The following is a 23,295-nucleotide window of genomic DNA, read 5'->3' as shown; positions in this document are numbered from 1 at the left end:
TGTGTAGTTTATTGAGCTGAAACGAGTATGAAAAAACAGCTAACTTTTTTTAAATTTAGGCTACCTTTTGTGTGCACTACAGACTACACCTTTTCCCTGAGTCATCTGATTTACATGATGGGGCTTCCAATAGCTCAGCTCCTGGTTTGAATCTCAGGCCCGAGCCACACCTATGGTTTAAATATTACCCAACTTTAACAATGGAGAGCTATTTTTTATTTAGATCTAAAGAGAAAACATTGTAAGTGTGGCCAAATACAAATAACACGACTAAAAATCAATACTGAACAACACAGATGAACATCTCAGAACAGTTAAAACAAAGACTAGATGTATGATGAATTCACATCACAAACTCTCCAGCGTCTGCTGGAAATGAGAGACCACTTCCGGGGCACGAGGTCATCATCAATTGCATTTAACAACTCAATGCATTCTGGGAACGGTAGTCCTGGCTGACCAAAGCTGCACTAAAATTTTAGATAATATGATTTTGTTTAGTTTTTTAGTGTTTTGTACAGTGTGAATTGGACCCGATAAATCGGGTATCAGAGCACTTTACATGAGTACCAGTTCCGTTACAGATGGACACATTCATTTTTGTTAGGCACGGGGAGATTAAGTCATTTGCCCAGAATCACAGGATGTTGAGCGTCCCTGCCGAGACTCGAACCTGGTTCCCCAGCTTTAAGATCGACCTCTCTAGCCGTAAGGCTACATTCTCTCCCCAATAGATAATAGTGGTTTGTTGGGAAAAAAAATGGACTGAAATTTCACCCCTAGTGATCTGGAGTCATCCTATAACCTTGCAGCACCTCCCCCCCACACCCCCCAGCACCTTGAAACCCTTACTGGTAAGTAGTGTGCTTTACAAATTAACTGATTGATTGATTGATTGATTGATTGATTGATTGATTGATTGATTGATTGCGTATACTTCGTAAATATACCAGTGAGAAAAGGTACATCTTGTATTTTCGATTGACTTTACTTTTTAACCAGATGAGGAGGACAATATTATATAGAAGACCGTCATTTAAAGGAGTAAATTTGAGGTAATAAAATGTGGCAGAAATGACAGACTATATTTGTAATATATTTTCATAGACAAAAGAACCCAAGAATATGTCAGGTACCATGGGTACAGTTATTTATAGAGGAACAAACAGTCCCTTTCAACAAAATATTGAACAAAAATAAACATAGAAGTCAAATAATTTTCTATGACAACACTGATTGAATAATAACACAATTTGATTAACTTTGAAAAAAGTGAAAGAAAACAGAAACAATTATAGTGGGAAACATGCAAGACACCATATAATTTGGTTAACACAACTCAGACATAGAACGAGTGACTACGTAAAAGTAAACAGTTGGTGTCACATCTGTTAAGAGACACTGCAATAGTCATGGTACTACAGGTCGACGATGTTTCGATCCCATTTGAGGATCTAGGGATCATCATCAGGACCAAATAATATATGCCTGAGACAAGAAATGCCTGGGGACGGGGGCCCAGAGTGCCGAATAGGCAATTATGGAACCTGCACTTAATGCAACTAAGAAGAAGTGCTGGTCCTGGTGTGTAGAATTTGTAACAAGTGGCATGGTCATGTAACAACTACATTTGTGCAGGGTTCAGCATTTTAAAAAGCCATTTATTTATCTGAAAGAAAACAGGAAAGAAGAGAAAAAGAAAAAAAATAGATGAGGCCTAGTCCAGTTCGTTGCTTATGAAAGTACATTATAATGGACGCTTAGTGCATGTAAATAAACTACGCTTTGATTTTGCATGACCTTTTAAAAGGCACATTTCTTCACCTTAATGTCTAACCAAACATGTAGCTCTAGCCGTAGATTTCTTTAAACTAAATAATCCTGCTCAATCACAAAGTGTCAGAAAAACACCCATGGAGGCAGTACACAACCTTAAATTTGCTCGTAAATGTAACCTTTTTTGCATTTGCCAGGAAATCAGAAAGGGAGTTCAAGGCATGGGTAAATACTTTTATGAGTGCAAATCTCTACACCACAGGTAAGGAGTACTCTGCATTCGTAAATATCACTCAAAGGATGAGCAGTGGGTGTTCCCTAGGGGGGTTTCCTTTGAAAGTTTGGGAATGCACACAGTATGTACTTTTGCCACCTTGGAAAGGTCTTGTGTAACTCCTTTACTGTATCATGTGGATTTTGGTACGTTGAACACCAAAATCTGCATGTTATTCCCCACAAACTCGCAATAGGGGGTATTTATTGCACACGATAAAGAACGTACCTTGTTGTTTTGTTATGTATCATGTTGATAAATAATATCTGAACTCCTAATCAAGGCCATAGGGAATAGGACCCTTTTAACAAAAGTCCCATGACTTTCCCAAAAGTACTCCTGGCGCTGCTTTTCAGAGGTGGCTCTGGGAATACTTATGAATAGCAAAAGATAAAAAACTGAAAAGTACACTTCAGCGGAGGTGTAAATCCCCAACAGTAGTTTTATTGATTTTTGGGAATAGATAGGTCCTCATGTAAGAACACCAAACACTCCTGTATCGTTTAAAAGTTGGAAGTTGTCCCCATTTAGGCAGTGATGTATAATGGAAGACCATGCGCTATAGGAAGGTCAAATAACTTTAACAACAACAACAACGTTTTGTCAATAAACCAAAGAGGTGTGATTTATGAAGGAAAAGAATAACTTGTGATTGGGCTGTTTCCCTTGTCTTGCCTGGTTTGTGTGTTGTTTCACATCCCAGTGGCCGCTGCATTGGCCCCAGACACCCCTGAGCTCTCACATGATGAGTCTTGCACACACACTGTAAGTCCCTGAGGGGGGCTAACCCCAAAGTTCACCATCAGCACTTGTACCGTTGTCAGTACTTTCCTGTCGCTCAAGGTGTTGTAACCCGGTACCCTCCGGTATTCACGTGTAGGGTCGCCAGGGCTATCACAGAGTTTGAAAGGGCATTGTCTGACAGGGTTTTAATACTCAGCGTGGCAACATGTTGGTTCAGGTGTAAAAGTATCCGAACAGCATTCCTCGTGCCCCCTCTCGGTACTGAGTCACATTGTGAGAAGTAACAAGCCAGATGCTCTCGCCTTCACCCCCCTTGCATATGGCTTGCTGCCTTGATCTTTGGGGGCACTGGTACTCATTTCTGGTAATCTGGACTTATTTTTTATCATCAGACTTTGTCTCAGAGCAAGAGAGAGAAAGGCAGAAAAGGGAGAAAGACAAAGGAAGAGAAGGTAAACAGTGAAAAATTAAGAAAGCAGGGATGCTTACGAGTGCAAGAATGAGATAAAGAGGCAAGGAGTGTGTGGTGGTGGAAGAAAGAGTCATGAGGTGGAATCAAGACTAGAGAGCCTTGGTCTTCAGCGACCTCAGCATTCAGCAGCAGCTGCGAGGGGGGTTCATAAGAACCAAGCATTGGCAAAGCCAATACATCTCACCTAAGAGCCCTATCGGCAATCATTTTTCACGATGCTGTGCAGAAGCACGGCTGCTGTGCAGCATGGCCGAAAATAATATAAAAACAAAAGCGCTATGATGTGGCCGTCATGTCATTTTGTAGGTGCCTGTCAACACGGATGAGCACACCTACAATATGAGGCGATCAGTTTTTTTCATTTTATTTATCAAGCCAAAATGGATTAATAAAAGAAAAGTTGTATGAAATGCGTTTATGATTTAACGTTAATGCACTTTTCTGATATAGGTCTAATGCACTTAAAAAAAAAAACAGGGGAGTGGGTTCCAGAGCGGTAGGGAGGGTGGGAGAGAAGGATGTTGGTGGGGAAGAGACGGGGAAGCAAAAGATAACAGTGGGAAGCACATGGGCAAAAAGAGAAACACAAACTACACGAGGGAGACAGGTGGAAGCCACATGTACTCTCATCAAGTGTTTAACCAAAAATAAAAAAGTAGTCCCACCAAAGGGAGTAGTGCAAGGACACACGGAATGGGTCCCTCTCTAGGTAAGGTTCCAGCTGAGGGACGAATGCAAGAGGAAGGAAAGCCCACAGAAGCAGACGTATAAGAAAGAAGCAAGGAGATGATAGTGACATTAAAGCCAACCAGTGGTAAGCAATGGGCGGGCTGGAAGCCCACTGTAAGCTAACACTATGTTTCGCAACAGACAGTGCATATAATATACACATACATCAAATTAAGCGCTACTTAATTTGTGCCAGACATTAGAGACAGGACCAGAAGCAAGAGAAGTGTGGCTCAATGATTAGAGCGGCAGACCCTGATGCAGAGGTCTAGCCCGGGACCAGGGTTCAATTCCCCGCCTCGGCGGGTCTTGGGCTAAAAAATTCCACGGACCTGATAATTCTCGCCTCGGTGCCTATTCCAATCATGGAGTCCCACTCTGCAACTCTGGGCAATAGCTTGCTTAATCTCCACAACGGCCCCCACAATGCTAAGGATGCCTGGCCTCCACCTTGGGGGTGCCGAGGCAGGTGACGCCTCACAGGGAAAGCCAGGATGGGTTCCACAGTGGTATTCGTACAAGCGCCTTGAGACCCTTGCGGGTGAGTAGTGTGCTATACAAGTATCAATTTAAATTTCAGAGATGGAAAGAAACCTACAAATTTCATCTGTAGAGAAACTGCAGTGAGAGTCGCCTGGAGGACCCGACTGTTGAAGCGTTTTTAGCACCTAATTTAAACGTAGTAGTGCAGAATTTCCACTTTACGCATGGAAATTCACATTTTTTATTCAAGGATTCAGGACCGGCAGAATTTCGATGGTCAAAACATATCTGCAAATGTAAATACCCCGGTATGGCACAACGTTGATATTTTCCTATTTAGCTATAGGTCTTGATGTGAGGCCTTCCTGGGTGGGTTTACCTTTGATGTTATGAAGGCCTCCAAAAATTTCACTGTGTTACATTTCCATAAGCAGACATTTCTACTAAAGAACAATTCAGCATTTGGACAGTTTATACTTGAGGTCTCCAGCAAAACTATTAGTCAATGAGATTTTTTTTAAATCTTCTATTTGCTTCAGACATTGGAATTGTCCCCTAAGAGATACTTTCCTAGTTTTTCCACCTTCCATTCTGTGCATCCACCACAGAGATATTAATGAGTCTTACCCGTGAGAAAGTACTTGCAAGCCCGCCTACAAATCGTTATAGCCCTATTTAAACACCAAAGTACTTCTGAGTCTCCAGATCTACCTATGTACCCACAGTGCAGTTGTTCACATGCATCGTCCACGTTAAAACCAAGCTTAAAATGGAGGTTGTCCAAAGAATCCCAATCCTTACACCCTCAGCGTGAGTTGGCTGGAGCTGGGTGTGGGATTCTGGAGAGATATAGGGGCATATCATCAAGGGCTTTATCTCCGCTTTACTGGCTTCAAAAGCCAGAAAAGCGGAGACAAAACCAACGCCCTATCAGCAAGAGGGTGCTAACATGCGTATTCGCATGTTAGCACCCTTTTACACTACGCCTACCTTTGTATCTCTAATGAGATGCAAAGTGGGCGTTCCTGACATACACTACATGTCAGGAGAGCAATAACGCGTCTTTGCGCTATCAGCAAGGATGCCCTTGCCATAACGTCTGCTAAAGTCCTGACTAAGCCACCCCCAACATTGGGGGTGGATTATGCTGATATGACCACAGGGTCGTATCAGCAAGGTGATCGCCCTTTTGCAGGGAACATCGCTGGGAAACCAGCGATGTTCCCTGCAAAACGGCGATAACATCGCTATCTCTGGAATTTTTATCGCCCTGGAGCAGCGCGTTGATGATAATGCGCTACCAGGGCGATAAAAAGCAGGAGTAGCCAGCGATAAGAAAATTATCACTAAGCACGGCCAGCGATAATTATCGCTGGCCATTGCTGATATGGCCCTAAATCTTGATTCTGGACGTACTCCCACACCTATATGTGAGCATGATGAGTTTAGTCCCCAGAAAGGGGAATAGCTATGCAAACCCCAAAATACTGCTTGGAAATGTGTATATATTCCCCCTAATTCCAAGGTGTATTCTGCTAATATTTCCCACCTGCTCTGAACTTCCAGTCGCCATATTCATATGGAAGTGAGAAACCCCGGAGTGCAGAACTCTTCGAGTGCAGTATTAATGTGGAATATGATTTTTGGAAAGCAGAGAAGCAGAGAATGGCCCTACACTTCTCCCTGGACCGTAGCCAGACCATGAATTGGTAACAGCCTCTAGCCAGAAGCCAACTGCCTGAATCGGTTTCCCTGGTTACACAGTAAACAAGCATTATTAATGCCAGTGGTTTTGGCTTTTGTATATGGAAAATACCTTCGTAAACTTGAGTAATGCACAGAAGAGGAAGCACATGAGAAAGCTGTGGATAGCTATTTCACACACGTAGAGGGCATATTGCACTGTGGCACGGATTGAACGTGTTCTGCATCTGTGAGGAAACATGTACTGCTGTCAGCTGTCTCACAACTGTCCGATATGCAGGGCCACAGCAACTATGCATCAGGGGAGGACACCATTTTGTGGCAGGGTTGACTAAATTATGCAGAGAAAAAAGTCAATTATGTGGCATAATGTGGCACATTTTGCGACAGTATTACTTTGTTCTTTCGTAATTTTTCCATATGTTAACAGGACAAAGGTTTCACCTCATTACTACCTGTTTAACACCTAACTACAACAATAAGCAATAGAAAGGTGGCTAGTTAACCTTTGCAAAGGGCCTTCCACTGTGCAGCAATATGTATCATTGCATTTTTAGTTCCTTTTGATCCATTTGAGCCAGAGACATTTTTTATTTAAATCAGTAGATTACACAGCAGATGATGGATTATGTGGCAAATGCAACAAATCCATAGCAGAAAATGCTGCAGCTGCAAAATCTCATGATTCCGGTAGAGCTGTCTATGTATAATGAATGCTTGCACCGCTGATGCTCATACTGTACCTGTGTTGTGTGTTAGTGAAGTTTGGTAACAACATTTTCCCTACAGAAATGGCAAAAAAAAGTATTGTACTATCAGGTGGAGCAGGGCAAGTTGCAAGACGGTGGGTATGGTAATGAGAAAGCACATTATCAGAGTGTAGGAGTAAGAACAGTATATCAGTGCTTAGTTTGTAAAAAAAACAAAGCCCTACGGAGGCTGACCTTGAGGGAAGCAGGACTCATCTTCCTCACTATTTGATCAGCTGCAGCATCACTACTGATGAGGCCCCCTCCTACTTGACATAGCTGGCCATCTGTCGGCTCTACAATCAGCCTAGCCATGGAGCAGCAAGCAGACTGTTCGGTAGTGTGAGCCACGGTTCTTACTTTATTTTTATTGTGGTTGGTGGAAATAGAATAAGGGCTGCCAATAATCTGAATGATAAAATATCACAATATTAGGGCACCTTCCTGCACATAAACAATCATTCCCCTCAACGCTGGCACTCTTGCACTATGGTGCAAGTGTGCCTGTGTTGGTGCTAGGCAGCTAAATTAGCGTCAGCGCAGGTGGAAACGGAAGGCTGCACAGTATTCTTATAAATACGGTGCAGCACTGTCTTTCGGAAGTGGCGGAGTGTGGCGTTAAGCCAAGGAGGCTAACACCACACTCCGCCACTTTGTTGTAAATATGCCCCATGGTGTCATTGAAATGCAGTTCTGAAATGCCACTTTTAGAAATTTGGCATTTTCTTACTTAAACCATTGCCTTCTGCCTGTCTCTGGTATACACATCTGGGGTGGGTGACAGGTGGCTTCCGGCATTCCCTCTAGATAGACACACACAAAGGAACGGTAGGTGTGACTGAGAAGCCATCTGCATGTTGATGGGTAATCCTGAGGCAGGATGAGAGGGAGGAGCTGACACTCTGCACCTGAAAGGGCTAGGTCCTGTCCACACACAAAAGGTTGCATACCCCTCTGTAGTGATTCTGGGGCCAGGGAAGAAAAGGCAGGGCCTAGTGCACTTCAAAACATTTCTTTGAAGTCTCCCTACTTTAAAGGCTCAAATGAGTATAAGTACTGGACCTCTGACACCATGACTTCAGTACACTTCTTGATCTGAAGACATTCTACCAAGAAGAAGGACTGCTGTGCTGCCAGGAGGGACTGCCACTTTTATGACCTGCTTTGCTGTGGTGACCTGCTGCCTCCTGCCTGGGAGTGAGAAGGGCTGGACCTGGCTCTCTACAATCTCGGAGAACTTAAGTGACTCCAAGGGATTGCTGGCTTGCCTCCTGTTTTGAAGTCTCAGAGCCATCAAAAACTTCTTCCAACTTTGCTTCAGCTGCTGGATTCTGCCAACTGTGAGTCCTGCCCTGTCAAAATATGCCAATCCAGTCCATGGCCTTAAAAGTGGGTTTTGCAGTTGTTTTTCATTAAAATCCCATGCATCGTTGACTTTGGCCGATGGCTGTGTATCTGACTTACCCTGACTAGGTTTGTAGTTCCTGCTTGGACAGGGTGTATACTCTGCCAACCAGAAACCCAATTTCTAACAGAATGGTTTTGTGGTAGGTGGTTCATGCTTGTTTGTAGTTAGTTGTAATTGTGGGGTTGGGGTTTGAGCACCAAATGGTCTCCAATTTCTGGTACTATAATTGGTCCTGACATCCTCCAGCCTCTGGTGGCATTAGCCAAGACGTTTCAATTTTTCTGAAATTATATGTGAAATATTCTTACTTGTAGGTGTTTTCAGCCAGGCCTTTTCATCCATTAGTCTGTTTGTGTGTCATGTACATTTTTTATCCACCCAATACAGCATACAGCATGGAGCAATGTGTTAACAAACGTTTGCAATAGGCTAACTTCACGGTGAGTGACGGCATTCTGCTCTTCACAGTGATCACATCCACACACAAAGTTGCTCCCTCCTGTGCCATGAACTACTGTGGCAATGGGTGATTTTTGAGACCCCAAAATATTTTTGTTTTTAAACAATTTATTTTTTTCCTTTTTATAAATTGAGGAGCATGCAGCAGCTTCCCTAGCAATAAAGATTTCCCAAAAATGAAAAAAAAATCAATTATTGACATAGTCAAAAAGCTGTCAGCCAACGCCAACCCTATTGGCTTTGCCAGTGTTATGTCGACAGATTCAGCTGACAATAGAATCTTGTTTAATATAGCGTATGCTCCAGATAACTTTACTGTTTTGCAGCCAATCACCTCAATATGCACACCTATCACTGCATACAGATATTCAAAATTCTCTGCAAAGAGTGCATTAAATTCATCCGGTGAACTAACTCGCACTAAGTAGCAGAAATGCATCCAAATTAATATTTGTTTGTCATTGATTTAGCTCCTGACTTTCTTTGCGATCTGTTTCAGACTGTTTCTTTGTTATAAAATGACAAGATTAAAAAGCTGTTTTGATTTTAAGAGTCGCTGTGGAGTACCACTATTGGGAGTGCTGTAGTCCACTGTCATGTTTGACCTCCGTGTTTCTTCTCTTTTCATGAAGGTTTTATGAGAAAACCAACAGATTGCACCAAGGAGCAGAGACTCCTATCACCAACCCTGTGCTGGCCTACACCTTAATAAAGCGACTGCAGTCTGAGTGGATGAACGTGGTGCACAGTCGCGAGGCCAGCGAGAACACCGAAGGTACTGTGAAATGACTGGATGATCATGAAACTGCTTCCATTACAGCCATGGCTTTCTTACCGTAGATCAGGGTTTTCCAAAGTCGGTGCTGGAGGGCCCGATCCATCCCACATATTTAAAATAACTACATTTATCTAAATGGGTGTTAGACCTGGCACCTTTGGCGTAGGTCTACCTTCCATTTTTTTGCTGTTACCTCTGATGTTTTTGCTGGTTTTAAAGGCTTTGGGCACTGTGCCACTGCTATTCAGTGCCACTGTGCAAGTGCTCCCTAGGTTAAATTGATGTATGGAGTAGTGACTCCATGATTGGCTTATTTGGTTTACTTGTCAGACCCTAGTACAGTGCACTGCGTGTGCCCAGGGCTTCTAAATCAAATGCTGCTGGTAGGCTTGCAGCACTGATTGTGCCACCCACCGGAGCAGCTGGTAAAGTGTGTATCAGGCCTGCCATTGCAGAGCCTGTGTGCAGTCTGGTACTGCCTCTTGACTTGGCAGGTTCACCCACTTGCTAGTCCCCAAACCTTCCCTTTTCTGCATATCAGACACCCCTAAGTGTGGCATGTCCTTATAGTGAATTACAGCCATTTTCGTTTTTCACTATTGCAAGGCTACCAGTCCTCATAGGCCAGAATGGGCAGTTTGATTATAACACCTTATAATACTAACTGACCCAGAGAACATGGTAGAAATTCGAGTTTAGTATGCCTGAACTCAGAATGATAATATACGTCTTTTAGTGAAATTGGTTTTAACATTCTGTGTTTGAAAATACCACTTTTAGAAAGTAGGTATTTTCTTGCCTAACTATCCAAGCCTGCCTCTGCTAGATTGTGTATTCCATTTCTGGTTTCTGAGTGACTGGGGCTAGGTGACTCCAGGAGACAGGGTGAGTCAGCACAAGGCTGAATAGACCTATCTGCATGAGGAGTGGTGGGAGGAGTAGCACCTGGGCCTGAATAGGGCTGTGCCTGCCTTCCACAATGCTGGCTCCACCTCCTGTGGTGTGTCTGATGACCCTGGCCCACACTGTCAAAGGAAAGAAGGAGTCCTGTAAACAAAGTGCTCCAGGACCGCACAGAACTGGTTTGGACTAGGTACAGACACTCTCTGCCTTCAGAGACAAAGGATTTTGGTGTATAAAAAGGGGGACCCCCCATAACTTTAGATTACTTCTGGGAATCAAGACAACCCTTTTCTGAGGAGAAGAACCAGGAAGCTGAAGTAGGAGACTACCCCTGTGCTGTCTGTTTGGGGGTTGACCTGCAGTGGTTGCTTCATTACCAAAGAAAGGAGAAGAGGACCGAGTGTGCTTTTCATCAACTTGAAGAAAAATCTCCAAGGGCTTGAACTTGAGCTTGCTTCCTGCCTGAAGTCTCAGGGATACAAGACTTCACCAACCAGCTCCCCCCTGACTTCCTTTGCTGGGAATTGAAGTGCCTGCTGTTGTGCTGGGCCTTCTGAGAGACTGCGTGTCACTGGGAGCTGAAAGCGCGACTCAGTGACGAGAAGCGTGTCGCCGCCGCAGCAGTTGCCGTCGCATCGCCAAGGAAGCGTGCCACCGCTGTCGCCATCGCATTGCCGAAGCGCGGCGCATCACCAGAGAAGTGTACCGCTGCCGCAGAGGTCGCCGTCACATCACCGGAGAAGCGTGTCGCAGGGCCTGTCGCGGCTCCAAAGATCATCTAGTCGCCGCACGGCCGTTGGGCGTGCACGCATCGCATCAAAGTTGTTGCATCAAGAGCAAGGCGCCATTTTGTCCCATTGCACCGGAGAAGAGTATCGCATTGAGGCGGCATCTTGTCGCATCGTACCGGAGAGCAGCAAGAAACCGACGTATCACCTCCCCACACAGTAAGGAAGCGAGCATCAACTCCTCTGCGCAGCAGAAAGGAATCAACGCATCCAGTCCCCTGAGTGTAAAGAACCGACGCATTACCTTTCCTGCGACCCTTTTGTTTGCATTGCGTTACGCATCCAAGGTACTTTTGAGAGTAAAGTGTTGCATTTACAACTTGAGAGAACTGAACTATCTTCTACTATTTTAGATTTTTTTTTTGAGTACAGTACTGTGAATTTTTGTTGTTTGGACTTGTGATAAGTCTATATAAAAATACTTATTTTTATAATACAACCTGTGTGGTGTCCATCTGTAGTGTTGTCAATGGATTACTGTATGTGTCCACAAATGCTTAACACACTGCCTCTGGGATAAGCCTGCCTGCATGTGTCAAGCTACCAAGGGGGTGCGCAGGGGTTATTTTAGCAGTGTAGCCCCTTACCCTGACTTGACGCAAGGGTCCCTATTTGGTCAAAGGTACCTACCTCTGCCAACTAGAGACCCCCAAATCTAACAATGGGGATATGCTAAACATCTGGCATGGATCCGGTCCTCCAGGACATACTTTGGAGAACCCTGCTGTAGATCATCAGAGCATCTTCTCAAAGCCCACGTGTCCCATCATAGGATACCGTGAAGGCCCATGGTTGGGATGGTGGTTATGGCACCACAATGTTCCATCTCACAGTTTTGTTCTACCTTTGAGGAGATTTGTCGAAGGCTGTGTACCTTGATGTGAGGCAATGTATGAAGTACATCATTATCATTGCCCGCGGCACGTGAAAGCCAAGATGTGGACCTGCGGATGCCCGGTCCTTGGGATAGGATCTCCACGAAGTGGCAAGCACAATGAGCCATATTTTGTAGCCCGGCCAGTAGCCTATTATACAGACTCTAGTGGTAAGATCAGCAGCGCCTGTCCCTTTTTGGCACACCCTCAACGTCTGTAGAATGTGATGATGAAGATGGTTGCTTTGGCAACACCTAGATTGCTCATAGTGGATATTGCTTCTACTGAGTCTAACAGTTTCTCGCCAAGGTCCTTATTCTCGCGAGCTCAGCCAGGACAACTATTAGATTTCAGTTTGTATTTCTGATGGGGTAAAAATTACAGGACATTTTGGAATGGGGTTCGTTTATTTAAGTATCGTGTGTAGTTAATTCTCACGACTTAATAATTAATTGGGGGTATAATGTGCATGTGTATAAGAAGCTGTTCTAAATAATTTCGAAATAATGTCAGATGTGTATATATTTGTATCTAATTAAGTCATGAAAAATAGATACAGAAAAAAATACATCTCCTTTTTTGTAAATCAGAGGGTTTAATGCACTGATTATGAAATGTTTGGAATAAGCAGCCTATCTTTAATAATGTGTCACTACAAGTACAACTACATTATTACTTACACAGCGCCTAACACCTTCATGTATCTAGGCACTGGCTCTTCAATAATGTTTTACGAATTGATTGTAATCATTTATATATGTCGTCTGAGTGTGTGATTGCTCTTCAGCATGCAGTATAATAAAAATACATATTTAACAGTATTCCACAAACTATAAAGCCTAGTACAGTATTAGAAATCAATAACATTTGCATCAAATGCAACAGATTCACCTTGTGGCTTCTTCTTTCCATTGTCTTTCCCTGTTTTTTTTTTTTTACATAGCGCAAACTAGACCCCAGAAATCGGGTATCAGAGCGCTTTGCACGAGCACCAGTTTCGTTACATGAGGACACATTCATTTTTTTTACTAGGCGCGGGGAGATTAAGTGATTTGCCCAGAATCACAGAATGTTGAGCGTCGCTGCCGGGACTCGAACCCGGTTCCCCAGCTTCGAGGTCGACCACTCTAGCTGTAAGGCAACATCCTCTCCTCTGTCCCTGTTCAATAACATTTTGGAGTATTTTAAGGTCACGCTTAATCATTCCACATAGTTGAAAGAATTTCCATGATCTGTAAACGACCCACTGCAGTCCACATTCATGAGTACTTAGGTTGCACTAAAAATTTGAAATGAAATTGTCTTTTAATTTTAAAAGATGCACAGAAATGTTAAAATTACATTATGAAAAAGGGCATGCAAAGACCTTTAAATCAAGCACATAAACGATGCACACAAATGTATTCATAGAAAAGTAAAAAATATAGATTCAATGTCCACACATTGATCATTTTTGGGTTTATTTTGCAGCATTGGTGAAGGGCTACAAGGATGTGGAAAAAGACCTGCCCCAGTTTGAGGACCTTACAGGAGCCGCTAAGGCGCTGATGAGGCTGCAGGACGTCTACGCTCTGAATGTAAAGGGGCTGGTGAATGGACTGTTCCAACGAGACTCAAGCCCCACCCTGACCAACCTCTACCGGCCCACCCAGCGTTTCAACATGTCTGCCGATGATTGCTTCCATATTGGAAAGGTACGGGTAATCAAATGAGCTAAGGTATCTGTAGTATGCATACAGGAATACACATTTGCATGCTTCCTTAGTACACAGCCTTTGCTTCTATATTAGGGGAAAGTGGAGTTGTGACGTCTCTAGACACCTGTGGGAACTTATTATAGTTGAGTTGTGGCCTCATAATACCATCTGCTTGAGTCAGCAGTCAAAGTAGAAGGTGGGTCACAGAACATAATTAAAGCTACAATTTAGACAATGCAGGCTATTGGTCATTACAGGACAGACTGAGTCTCTGCACTATATCTACACAGTCTGAGCTACGGCATTTTTAAATCTGACTTGCATTAAAGTGCTACTAATTTAGTCTTGGGGCTTCTTGGTGTGTTAAATTTTACACTACAGCTTCTGCTTTTATTCTTCATCACTGCAACCAAAGATCTCTTTCATATGAACCAGCAAGACGCCAAGGATTTTAGAAGGTTGAGGGGTGATGGCGTCACCATGTATTATAATGAATAAAATACCCTCTTCCACACGTTCAAATGACATTGCAAGTCACCTCTGAGTTCGGGCTTTCTTTTTCTAAAATGTATGCTTGAGAAGTTTCTTTCACAGTGACTGATTTGTCAGGTTCTGAAGGGCTGTATTTTTCAGTGCTTTCATGAAGTGGATGGGAGGTTCTGTCTGAGGGAGGTGATGGGCACCATGGATCAAGCCTTAAATTGAATATGTCATTCGGTTGGCAGGTGAGCTTCAGAGCAGGATGAATCTTGTGACTTTAGTGAACACCACTTGTACTTTCCTACATATACTTTCACTGGCCCAGACGAATAGTGCTCTGTTATGGAATGTGGATTTGTTATGTTGATTGGTCGAGAGCCCTAATCACCCATGAGGGTATCCAAGCGCTAGACTAGGAGAAAGGCGAGATGTACCTGCATGGTTTTTCAAACAGCCAGGTCTTTGGTTCTTGCAGAACTCTAGAAGGGAGGAGGAGGCTTGGATGTGCTGAGGGAGTACATTCAAAGGTTTAAGTGAGAGGTAGGAGAGCTCGTGCCCTCCGGCTGGGATATTGCAAATGTGGGGGGGTGCAAGTGGACATGAGGCTGAGTGTAGGTCTGTGGCTGGCTGGTGGAAGTGTATTCGGCTGTTCAGGAATGCTTGTCCGGAGTTGTGCAAGGTTTTGTATGTGTGTGTGTGAGGTTTAAGTGACTGCGTTTGTGAATGGGAAGCCAGTGAAGCTCTCTGAAGAGAGGTGAGATGGGAAACATCCTTTACAACGTGGGCATTACAACGCAGTGCCATTACCATGCAGTTTGCTGTGCACATACCTTTACCACTCATGCCTTTACAGCGCAAGGTAAGTATATATAAAGTAAGTGTGTGCATATATATATATATACATATGTATAGATATATATTATCCAGTGGCGGCCGCCACTGGGTATTTACAGTTAGGTCAGCGTTTCCATAGGAAATGCATTTTTGTGTTGATAATAATTTTGGCACCGTTTGACGAATCTCCACAAAACGTTCCCAAAAAAGTGCTCTTTGTTGCCTAGTTTGTGCATGGAAAGTTTCGGGGTGATTCGTCAATTGGGGGCCAAGATAAAAGGGGGTCTCAAAACGTAAAAGGCAGGAGCCTTGAGGCAAGGAGTCAGGTCCAAGAGGGCCTTGCCTGGTTGGAGCACCAGTCACAGGTAAATGGGGGCCGGGGCTAGGCACCTGCTGAAGTTCAGTAATAAATGTTTGCACCTAAGGATACAGCAAGATCACTGGGACAATACAATGCAATAAGTGGTTACATTCTAGTCAAGACTCAGGTAATAGTATCATTGGATATCCCCTTAAGATTTGTCTTTTGTTCAAAAGTGAGGTTGGTATCATACACAACCCCTACATTACAGGCGAGCGTTTTTTGGTGATGTCCCTGTGTACATTCTCAATGTGTTTGACCAGTCAATAGATGCACCCCAGCACCTTGTTCTACGTGCCATTGAGTGTGAACCAGTTCTCCTTAATCGAAGGTCATCTTTAGCCATTTGAAGATGCAGCCATTACATTTGGTGACCTCATCCAGTAGCTGCATCCTGTACTTAAGTTTAAAAGTACCAGACAAAGGGCAGAGCACTCAGCACCTCAGCAGGGGTGGCTGCAGACATGTGACTCATCTTTATCATCCGGGGGTTGCTTAACATAGTGCTTTTGAGGCATTTGCAACCAGGTCTGATAAGCCGCATCATCAGAATTCTGCGCAAGCAAAATCCTCCATCCTGCCTCTTTAGTAAAGAGCTCAAGCACCAGACGGACTCTGACTGGTTTTGAGGTCTTTTGAACTGTAATAAGCATAAGCCTCTTCAATGAGTATTGGACTAAAGTATATTTTATTCTCAAATCACTGAATATTATTAGGGCCAACACGTGTTTCACGACAACATGACGCTTCATCAGGGTCAAAAACTAAATTCTCTATACAGGTGTTAACTGGGATAATTAACCGCAAAGTTAAGGCGATGCAGTAATAAATAAAATATTCTTCTTAAATTTCACGAATACTGTGGGTCCAATGTGTGCTGATATTATATTTCCTTTATTCTACCCAAGTGTAATATTCAACCGTTTCATAGGTGTGACAGCCGATGGCTATGTAAAGTCTGCGGGTCTGTAAACCTAATGGTCCATGATTTGAGGATATAATCTACTTTAGACCAATACTCATTAAAGAAGTTTATGCTTATTACAGTTCAAAAGACCTCAAAAACAGTCAGAGTTTTTAGGCCTCGCCTAGTGTTGCTGCGCGAATGCGCTGCCATCGCTTTGCAAGGCATGCAGTATATACTGTAGTGTGGAAGCTTCGTGGAAGCTCCGCCCACTCTCTGCCCATTGGTTTTTGTCTTAAATGCAGCCCTCCGATTGGTTTGAGGCTTGTTAGTCCCTCCTCATTCATCATTTTTATCCTTCCATGGCTATTGGCCACTTTACTCCTAACACTATTTTCTTCCCTGTCTCCCCACTCCACCGCCCCCTCCCTCAGTCTGTGACTTTTCACCCTCCCCCACCGCCCCCCCCTCCCCCCACTCCCATTTATGTTTTCTTGCCTGCCGGCACTTCCGTTTTCATCTTTATTATTGCCACCTTGAAATATGCGAGTTCAAGATGCGTGCTGTACAAAAACGTCTTGTTTTTAATGAACTAGATTTTAATGTTACTCTAAATATATTAAGTCTCTAGGCAACATTTGGGGTATGCATGGCAACTGACGCCTCTTAGTTCACAAATAGCATTGTTGTCGGGCGGGATGAGCGGCAGTGTTTTAACTCATGCTTAAAACGAGCACTTTTAATAACTTCCTCTCAATTCAGTGCTATAATCTTGGCTACTGAGGCGACGCGCTAAAGAAATGCATTTTTTTGAATTCTGAAGAGACAGTATCGCACATTTACATCATGTTTACTGTATGATTAACATGCCAATCATTTTCACGGCTCGCCCACTGGCTCGTATACGCTTGGCTCGTCTCCAGCTGGCTCTACCTGTTAATTAATATATTGGGTCGTGCACCTCTAACAAAGAAAGATGAATGGATACATGACAGTGTGTCTGGTAGATGGTAGAGAAATAGACTGGTGCAGTCAAACAGACAAAGTCAGTCTCCATTGCCTCACGTCAGAATCATCACTTTCAATAACCTGGAAATCTGCTGGCAACTCCTGCATGCCCCAAACTCATCCCCCTCACCTATTCTTAGCAGAAGCAGCAGATTCTGAGCTGTGCCCTGCTGGTGCAGAGGAACATGGCAGAGTCTGTAAAAGCGCTGGGATCCCTAGCCTCTCCAGGTGGGCACCTAAGCCTTCCGGGTGCCTTCACACTCAGGATAAATTAATACATTTTGTTCTGTGCTTTAGTTGCCCCTCTGTGACCACTGTCTAGTAAATGAAGATCTGTGTTAATAAACACATTCAGAGAGGTGGTTGTGTACAAACAAACAACAGCCACAATACCGTACGTTTTGAACGTGTAGTTAAATACCTGCTCATTGTACCTCATTGGCTGATCATTCCATGGCACTACCAAAATTACATTTGGACACATTTGCTCAACTGTAAAACACTCCCTTCTATGGGTAATTTAACAACTCGGGGCTTTGGGGTTAGGTAACCTACTTTGGATGCTGTGTAACAGAGTGAATACAAAAATTAATGCAATGAAACTAAGCAAGCAGGACTGTCTAAAACACTGTTAAAACTGACACGCATTCTGGCATTTTGTTTAGTTAATGTCGATTTTCTCATGGATGCGAGTAAAGTACTCTTAATATCTTAATGAAATCTGCACACTTTTAACTAATAGCACCGGGCGACATTTGAAAACTAGGCAAAGAATACATTTTCATGTACCCCCGAAACCCCTCTACCCCCGCCCCCTTGGCAAACTTCATTGCCTCCCAGTGTTCGGGGGATAACCAAGACGCAGGAGAGTGAATTAAATGGTCTAGAAAATGAAAGAGAAGCCGGTATTTGGATTCACATGCTCCGATCCCGATCGCGTTGGTTAGTCTGTAAGCACTACTTTTATTAATAAGTTTTGCATTAGTAAAGCACCACGGTGTGCACGTGTAGCGACACTTCACCCATGAGGTACGTGCAAAGAAATTGTTGACACAATCCACACTTTGCGTCTTTTTCGAGATATTTATTACGAAGTGCAGGACCTTTCCAAGGGATTTTGCACACTACATACATTCACTCCAAAAATAAAATGTGTAGATAAAAAACATTGCCATTTACAATGTCAATAGCTCTAACTCACAAATGCGGGACCTACCTGCATTGCAAATGCTTGTTTTGTATTGCCTACAGGACAGGAGTGGTCAGTCCTGTCATTTCTTTTGGGGTCAAGTGTCAAACCCATTAGAGAGCCTCTGTTGCCCCCCCCTTTCACTTTGTATCAAGCACTAGAGGGTTTATTGGCAGTAGAGATCCCTAACAACATGCCATGGCACCTACACAACAAGGTCAGAAACTAATCTGTAAGTGCTCTGCAGAAAAATCTTCAAATAGTTAATCTAAATGATGACATCAGTGGCTGAGCACTGTGCCGCCATCACTCCCTGTGTGGATAAGCATTAGGCATGACTAACCATAAAATATCTCCCCCTGCCTGTTCCAAGTGCGTTCAGAATCCTTATAGATAAGATAGCATTTCACACTGCAGAGGATTTTTGTGAACCTAAAATATTTTTGCTATAACTCAATGTCACCTTCCAATTTTTCCCTTCACCAGATGTTCTCTTAAACTATTGTATCCCAATGTGATATGGCAACAGAATATTTTGGTCAAAATTTCAGAAAAAATGTAGGCACTTATTACAAGTCTGATGGAATGAGATGATGTATTTCCCACATGTGGTAAATACAATTACATCAGGATGAGGTATTTACCGCATGTGGTAAATACATCCCATTCTGAGTTTTCATCCGGAATATGAAGCATAAATGCTGAATTGGAGCCTCATTTACAAAAGGGCCTGCGCCGCCAGAGCGTCATTTTCTATGAAGCTCCGGTGGCCCAGGCCTCTCAGCCATATCTGTGAGGCAATGCGAAGCCGCCCTGCGTGGCTTTGCATGGCCTCATAGATATAGTGTAAGGCAAAGCAGCGCAAAGAGCAGCCCTGGTTTACTCTACATCAAGGAGGTGTTCCATGGGCGTTGCGGTGGGTGTTCCCACGCGACACTCATTGATTTTGACTCTGCCCCAGAGTTACAAAATCATGTAAACCTAGTACAGTGCCAAAACCTTACGCTACCCCAGAGCTGGGAAAACAAGAAGAAATGTTTTCATTTCTCCTCGTTTTGCAAAAGACCTTTAGCAATCGCTTCGGCTTTTCAGCCAAAAACGTGCACGCGTTCCATTGCCTTCAAAGGCAACGCGTGCACGGTTGGCGATTCACTTGCGGGAGCGAGCGGCGCCATATGGTAGCAATTATCGCTCCTGGCGCTGCCCGCTCCCGCAAGTGAAACGCTTTCACTTTTGCCGACACTTTGTTTTTTACTTTTAGCGCGTGCGCTTGTTTGCTTTGGTGATCACAGAAGTAAAGTTGGATGTTTGCTTACTCTGAGGTCAGCGTTGCTGTGCTTCTGTTGAAATATCTGACATTGCGGCAGCTGCTCATTATCCCAAAAGATATATCTGAGCGAAGCATAATGTGACAGGACCCATCCAGGTGTTTTTTTTAAATTAAATCTCGCTAACATCTATTAATGAAACCTATGGAAATATCTGCTGTAACGCACACTTGATGGTAACTATTTTTGCTACTGTGCTGCAAATTAATATAAATAGCTTCTTAGCAAGGCAGGGTCACGCTGTGCTTCTGGCTTCTAGAAGCGAATTAGGATGTTAAAGACAGATAACAAATGGCAGCCAGCACCAGGGTCAGTCCTGCTGCATGTACCCCCACAGACCCCTCTACTCAAATGGATTGCACTGAAAGATTTCTTGATAACACTTTTGCCTGACCTTCTCCAGGCCCAGTTGCACAGTTCAGCACAGGCTTTATACCCAGGGCGTTCCAAATATACAATCATACGGGCTATATTGATAACAATCTTTGCTGTATTTAGACGCTGGAGCTACTCGCCGCCTCTCTCTCCCTACCCCACCCTTCGCAGGTAAAGGAGATGGGATTTTTCTGCTTCCATATCATGCGAGGGGAGTATATCAAAGCTTGCCTGCAGCAACCGAGAGGGCAGCATCAGGGTGTGACTGGAGCTTGCTCATGCATGTCATTGACACCAGAAGCTCGTGTGAGCCGGCTGAGCTGTCTCCCATGTTGAGAATAGCATTCATTAGGAGTGTGAAAGCGAGCAAATGTAAAGTCGCATTACTGCTTAAACAAGTAACATGACACAACAAGCATTGGCATAACCATTAGGTCTCACCTTTGGGACCTTTTAAGTGTTTAGCCATGCAACAGTTGTTGTTGCACCAAAAATATTGTGCTGCATAAGTAAATACTTAGAATGTCCCAAAAGTGAGATCTATTGTCTATGCCAATGCTTGTTCCTCTTTCCATGTGGGCTGCATTCTGCAGCACTCATAGAACGAAACAAAACGCCTCCATTGATTGTTTTTGTGCAGAAAGGTGTCCCTTTCTGCACAAAAACAATCATGCTGACAACCATGCTGCAAGGGCGCCTGCTTTGGCACTCAGCTGCAAATTGTGCGCCGTCACGGGTTGAAAGGACAGGAACACACCATATCTTGTAAATAATGTGCATCCCTGCCCTTTCAAATTGGAGACTTCCAGCGCTGCTCTACGCCAATTCTTTGTAAATCAGGCCCTTGGTTTTTAACACATCTAAATCTTTCCCTGGATTTTTCCCCCAGTAAATTTCAGGAAGTGTGACCTGCCAGGGTGTAATAATCACTACACAACTGGGAATTAGAGATTCTTGTTTCGAGGTGAAGGTTTACTCAGTCTCTGATTTTTCAGGGGGCTGTAAGAATAAACAGTTATTAAAATATTGGTAAAATGCATGTTTCTTTCGAGCGGAAGTGAATATTTGTTATTAATTTTGGACTAAGATAGCTTCCACAGTGGACAGAGGACAATGTAGGCATAGCCCTACTAGTTAGCATGTGTTATAATGCATGAGAAGAAACATCACATCCACTACATTGACCTAACCACTACATTAGAAGCTAAGATAAGAACAGCAGAGCATAGCAGTGGAAAATGTTTGATAGACGACGTAGCAGTAAATATAATATTAAAATCCTTACCTTGACGAGGTGGTGGAAGGCAGTGTTCTGGGTGAAATGATATTATAGGTGGATATTACTGTCATATGTACCCATTGTAAGGGAAGGGAGTACCATTACCAGTGGTAATGAAAGTGAGTAACAAATGTTTAGTAGCTAGTTACCCGTTTTTCATTTTTCTTTTTAGAGGGATGATTGTTTGTGCAACTTTCCGTGTTTCCGTGTGGGTGGTAGTGGCACCAAACGGACTATGTCTCCATTTGTTGTGAATGATGTTGGGGTGGAGTGTGTTTGCTAAATGAAGGTAGCCTGAGACCCATTGTGAGGTTTCTAGTTCATAGCTCGGGCAGCCCTTACAAGGTTGTGCAGGTTCTCCCTGTGTCAGAGTGTAATGTGTCACTAGGTTTGGTGAGTGCTTGTGGAGGAGGGTGTTGGAAGTGGGGTCATTAAAAGTAAATATATGCTTCCCTTCCAATGTAGTAAAGGTATGACCATATTGCAAGTCTCAGTATAGCGACATACAACCAGGGAATGCCATTTTCTGTGTTTAATTTGTTGTGTGTGCAAGGTACTTAGTATACAACGATGTGTTTATATTTGTGTGAGAGAGCGAGAGAGGGAGAGAGAAGGACGGACACTTACTCCACGTGGTGTTATGGCAAGAGTAACTGCAAGTAATGACGCATACATTGAAATGGCTCTTTAGTCATCATTGGCGACGAGGGCTCTTCAGCTGCTACACGTCCCCTATGGAAACCGTCTTGCAATTCATCAATAAAAGAATAAACGGTAATTGTAAGCCTGACTCCCTACTCTTGTCTCTCCTTCTTCCTTGTGTACTCGCCCTTTCCACATCATGCGTACACTTTGGCAGTTTCTGATCTCTTCTCTGGGATCTTGGCTCTGCAAAGCGAGTTTCAACCAATTCTCTGCTTATTAAACCGACAAATTAAAATAAATGGGCCCCGGTCGCTCGCCAAGGGTTGACTAGGCAGCTGCTAAGAGTTCCTTTCTTATTACATCAGACTGAGTGAGGACAGTCCTCGCTTTGATGGGCTCAGCTTTCATTCCTTACAAAGGCTTTTGGCACAATCATCCCTGTAGCGCACATCTTTCATCGCTTGATCTTGGCTGCGTTGAAAGAACAGACAATTGGGGATAACACACTGAAACAGCACAAAGTTCCCAGAATCACAGCATGTGATCACGGAATCTCACTCTCTCTCCAAAGCAGCAGTGTAAGAGGACATACTGCACTGTGTCACCTTTGTAATGGTGCAAAAAAACGGAGCAAATTCACTTTGAACCATGTCAGCTGCTCGCTTAATAGGAATGTCCAATTACTTACCGATAATCTTCATTACTATAAGTCCTTGTCTTCCTCATCCTATTCCTAACCACTTGAGGTTGCCTCATCCTACAGATAGGGTTTAGCCATCATAACCCAGCAGGAACAGTAATACAAATAACTCGGGGTTCCACTTCCTGTGTCCCATAATAGGGGACCATGTGCAGAACCAAGGCTACCAGCAATGGGTTGAGGAAGACTTGGGCTTAGAGTAATGAAGATTGCTGATAAGTATTACGCCCTCGTCTGTCTTCTTCATCCCGGTCCTGGCCACGGGAGGATGCACCACAGCAGATGACGACTTTACCACAGGGAAACAGAAAGAAAGCACACAGGGTAACAGGTGCAGCACCCAGTCACTTTCA

At 43.7% G+C, this 23,295-nt stretch overlaps 1 protein-coding gene across 2 annotated transcripts in view; it reads left to right on the top strand.

Moving 5' to 3' along the window:
• Positions 1–23,295, top strand: part of P4HA3 (prolyl 4-hydroxylase subunit alpha 3) — a 198,122-nt gene that overhangs the window by 84,490 nt on the left and 90,337 nt on the right. For both annotated transcript variants that reach the window (XM_085623338.1, XM_085623337.1), the window contains exons 2-3: positions 9,431–9,573; positions 13,613–13,836. In XM_085623338.1, the coding sequence (XP_085479464.1) occupies positions 9,431–9,573; positions 13,613–13,836 (367 nt within the window). The remainder of the gene's footprint in view (positions 1–9,430; positions 9,574–13,612; positions 13,837–23,295) is intronic.

This window comes from Triturus cristatus, chromosome 8, assembly GCF_964204655.1.
Source record: "Triturus cristatus chromosome 8, aTriCri1.1, whole genome shotgun sequence".
In the NCBI taxonomy this organism is placed as follows: domain Eukaryota; kingdom Metazoa; phylum Chordata; class Amphibia; order Caudata; family Salamandridae; genus Triturus; species Triturus cristatus.
The sequence above is the reverse complement of the archived record's forward strand: the minus strand, read 5'-3'. Positions and strand labels throughout refer to the sequence as shown.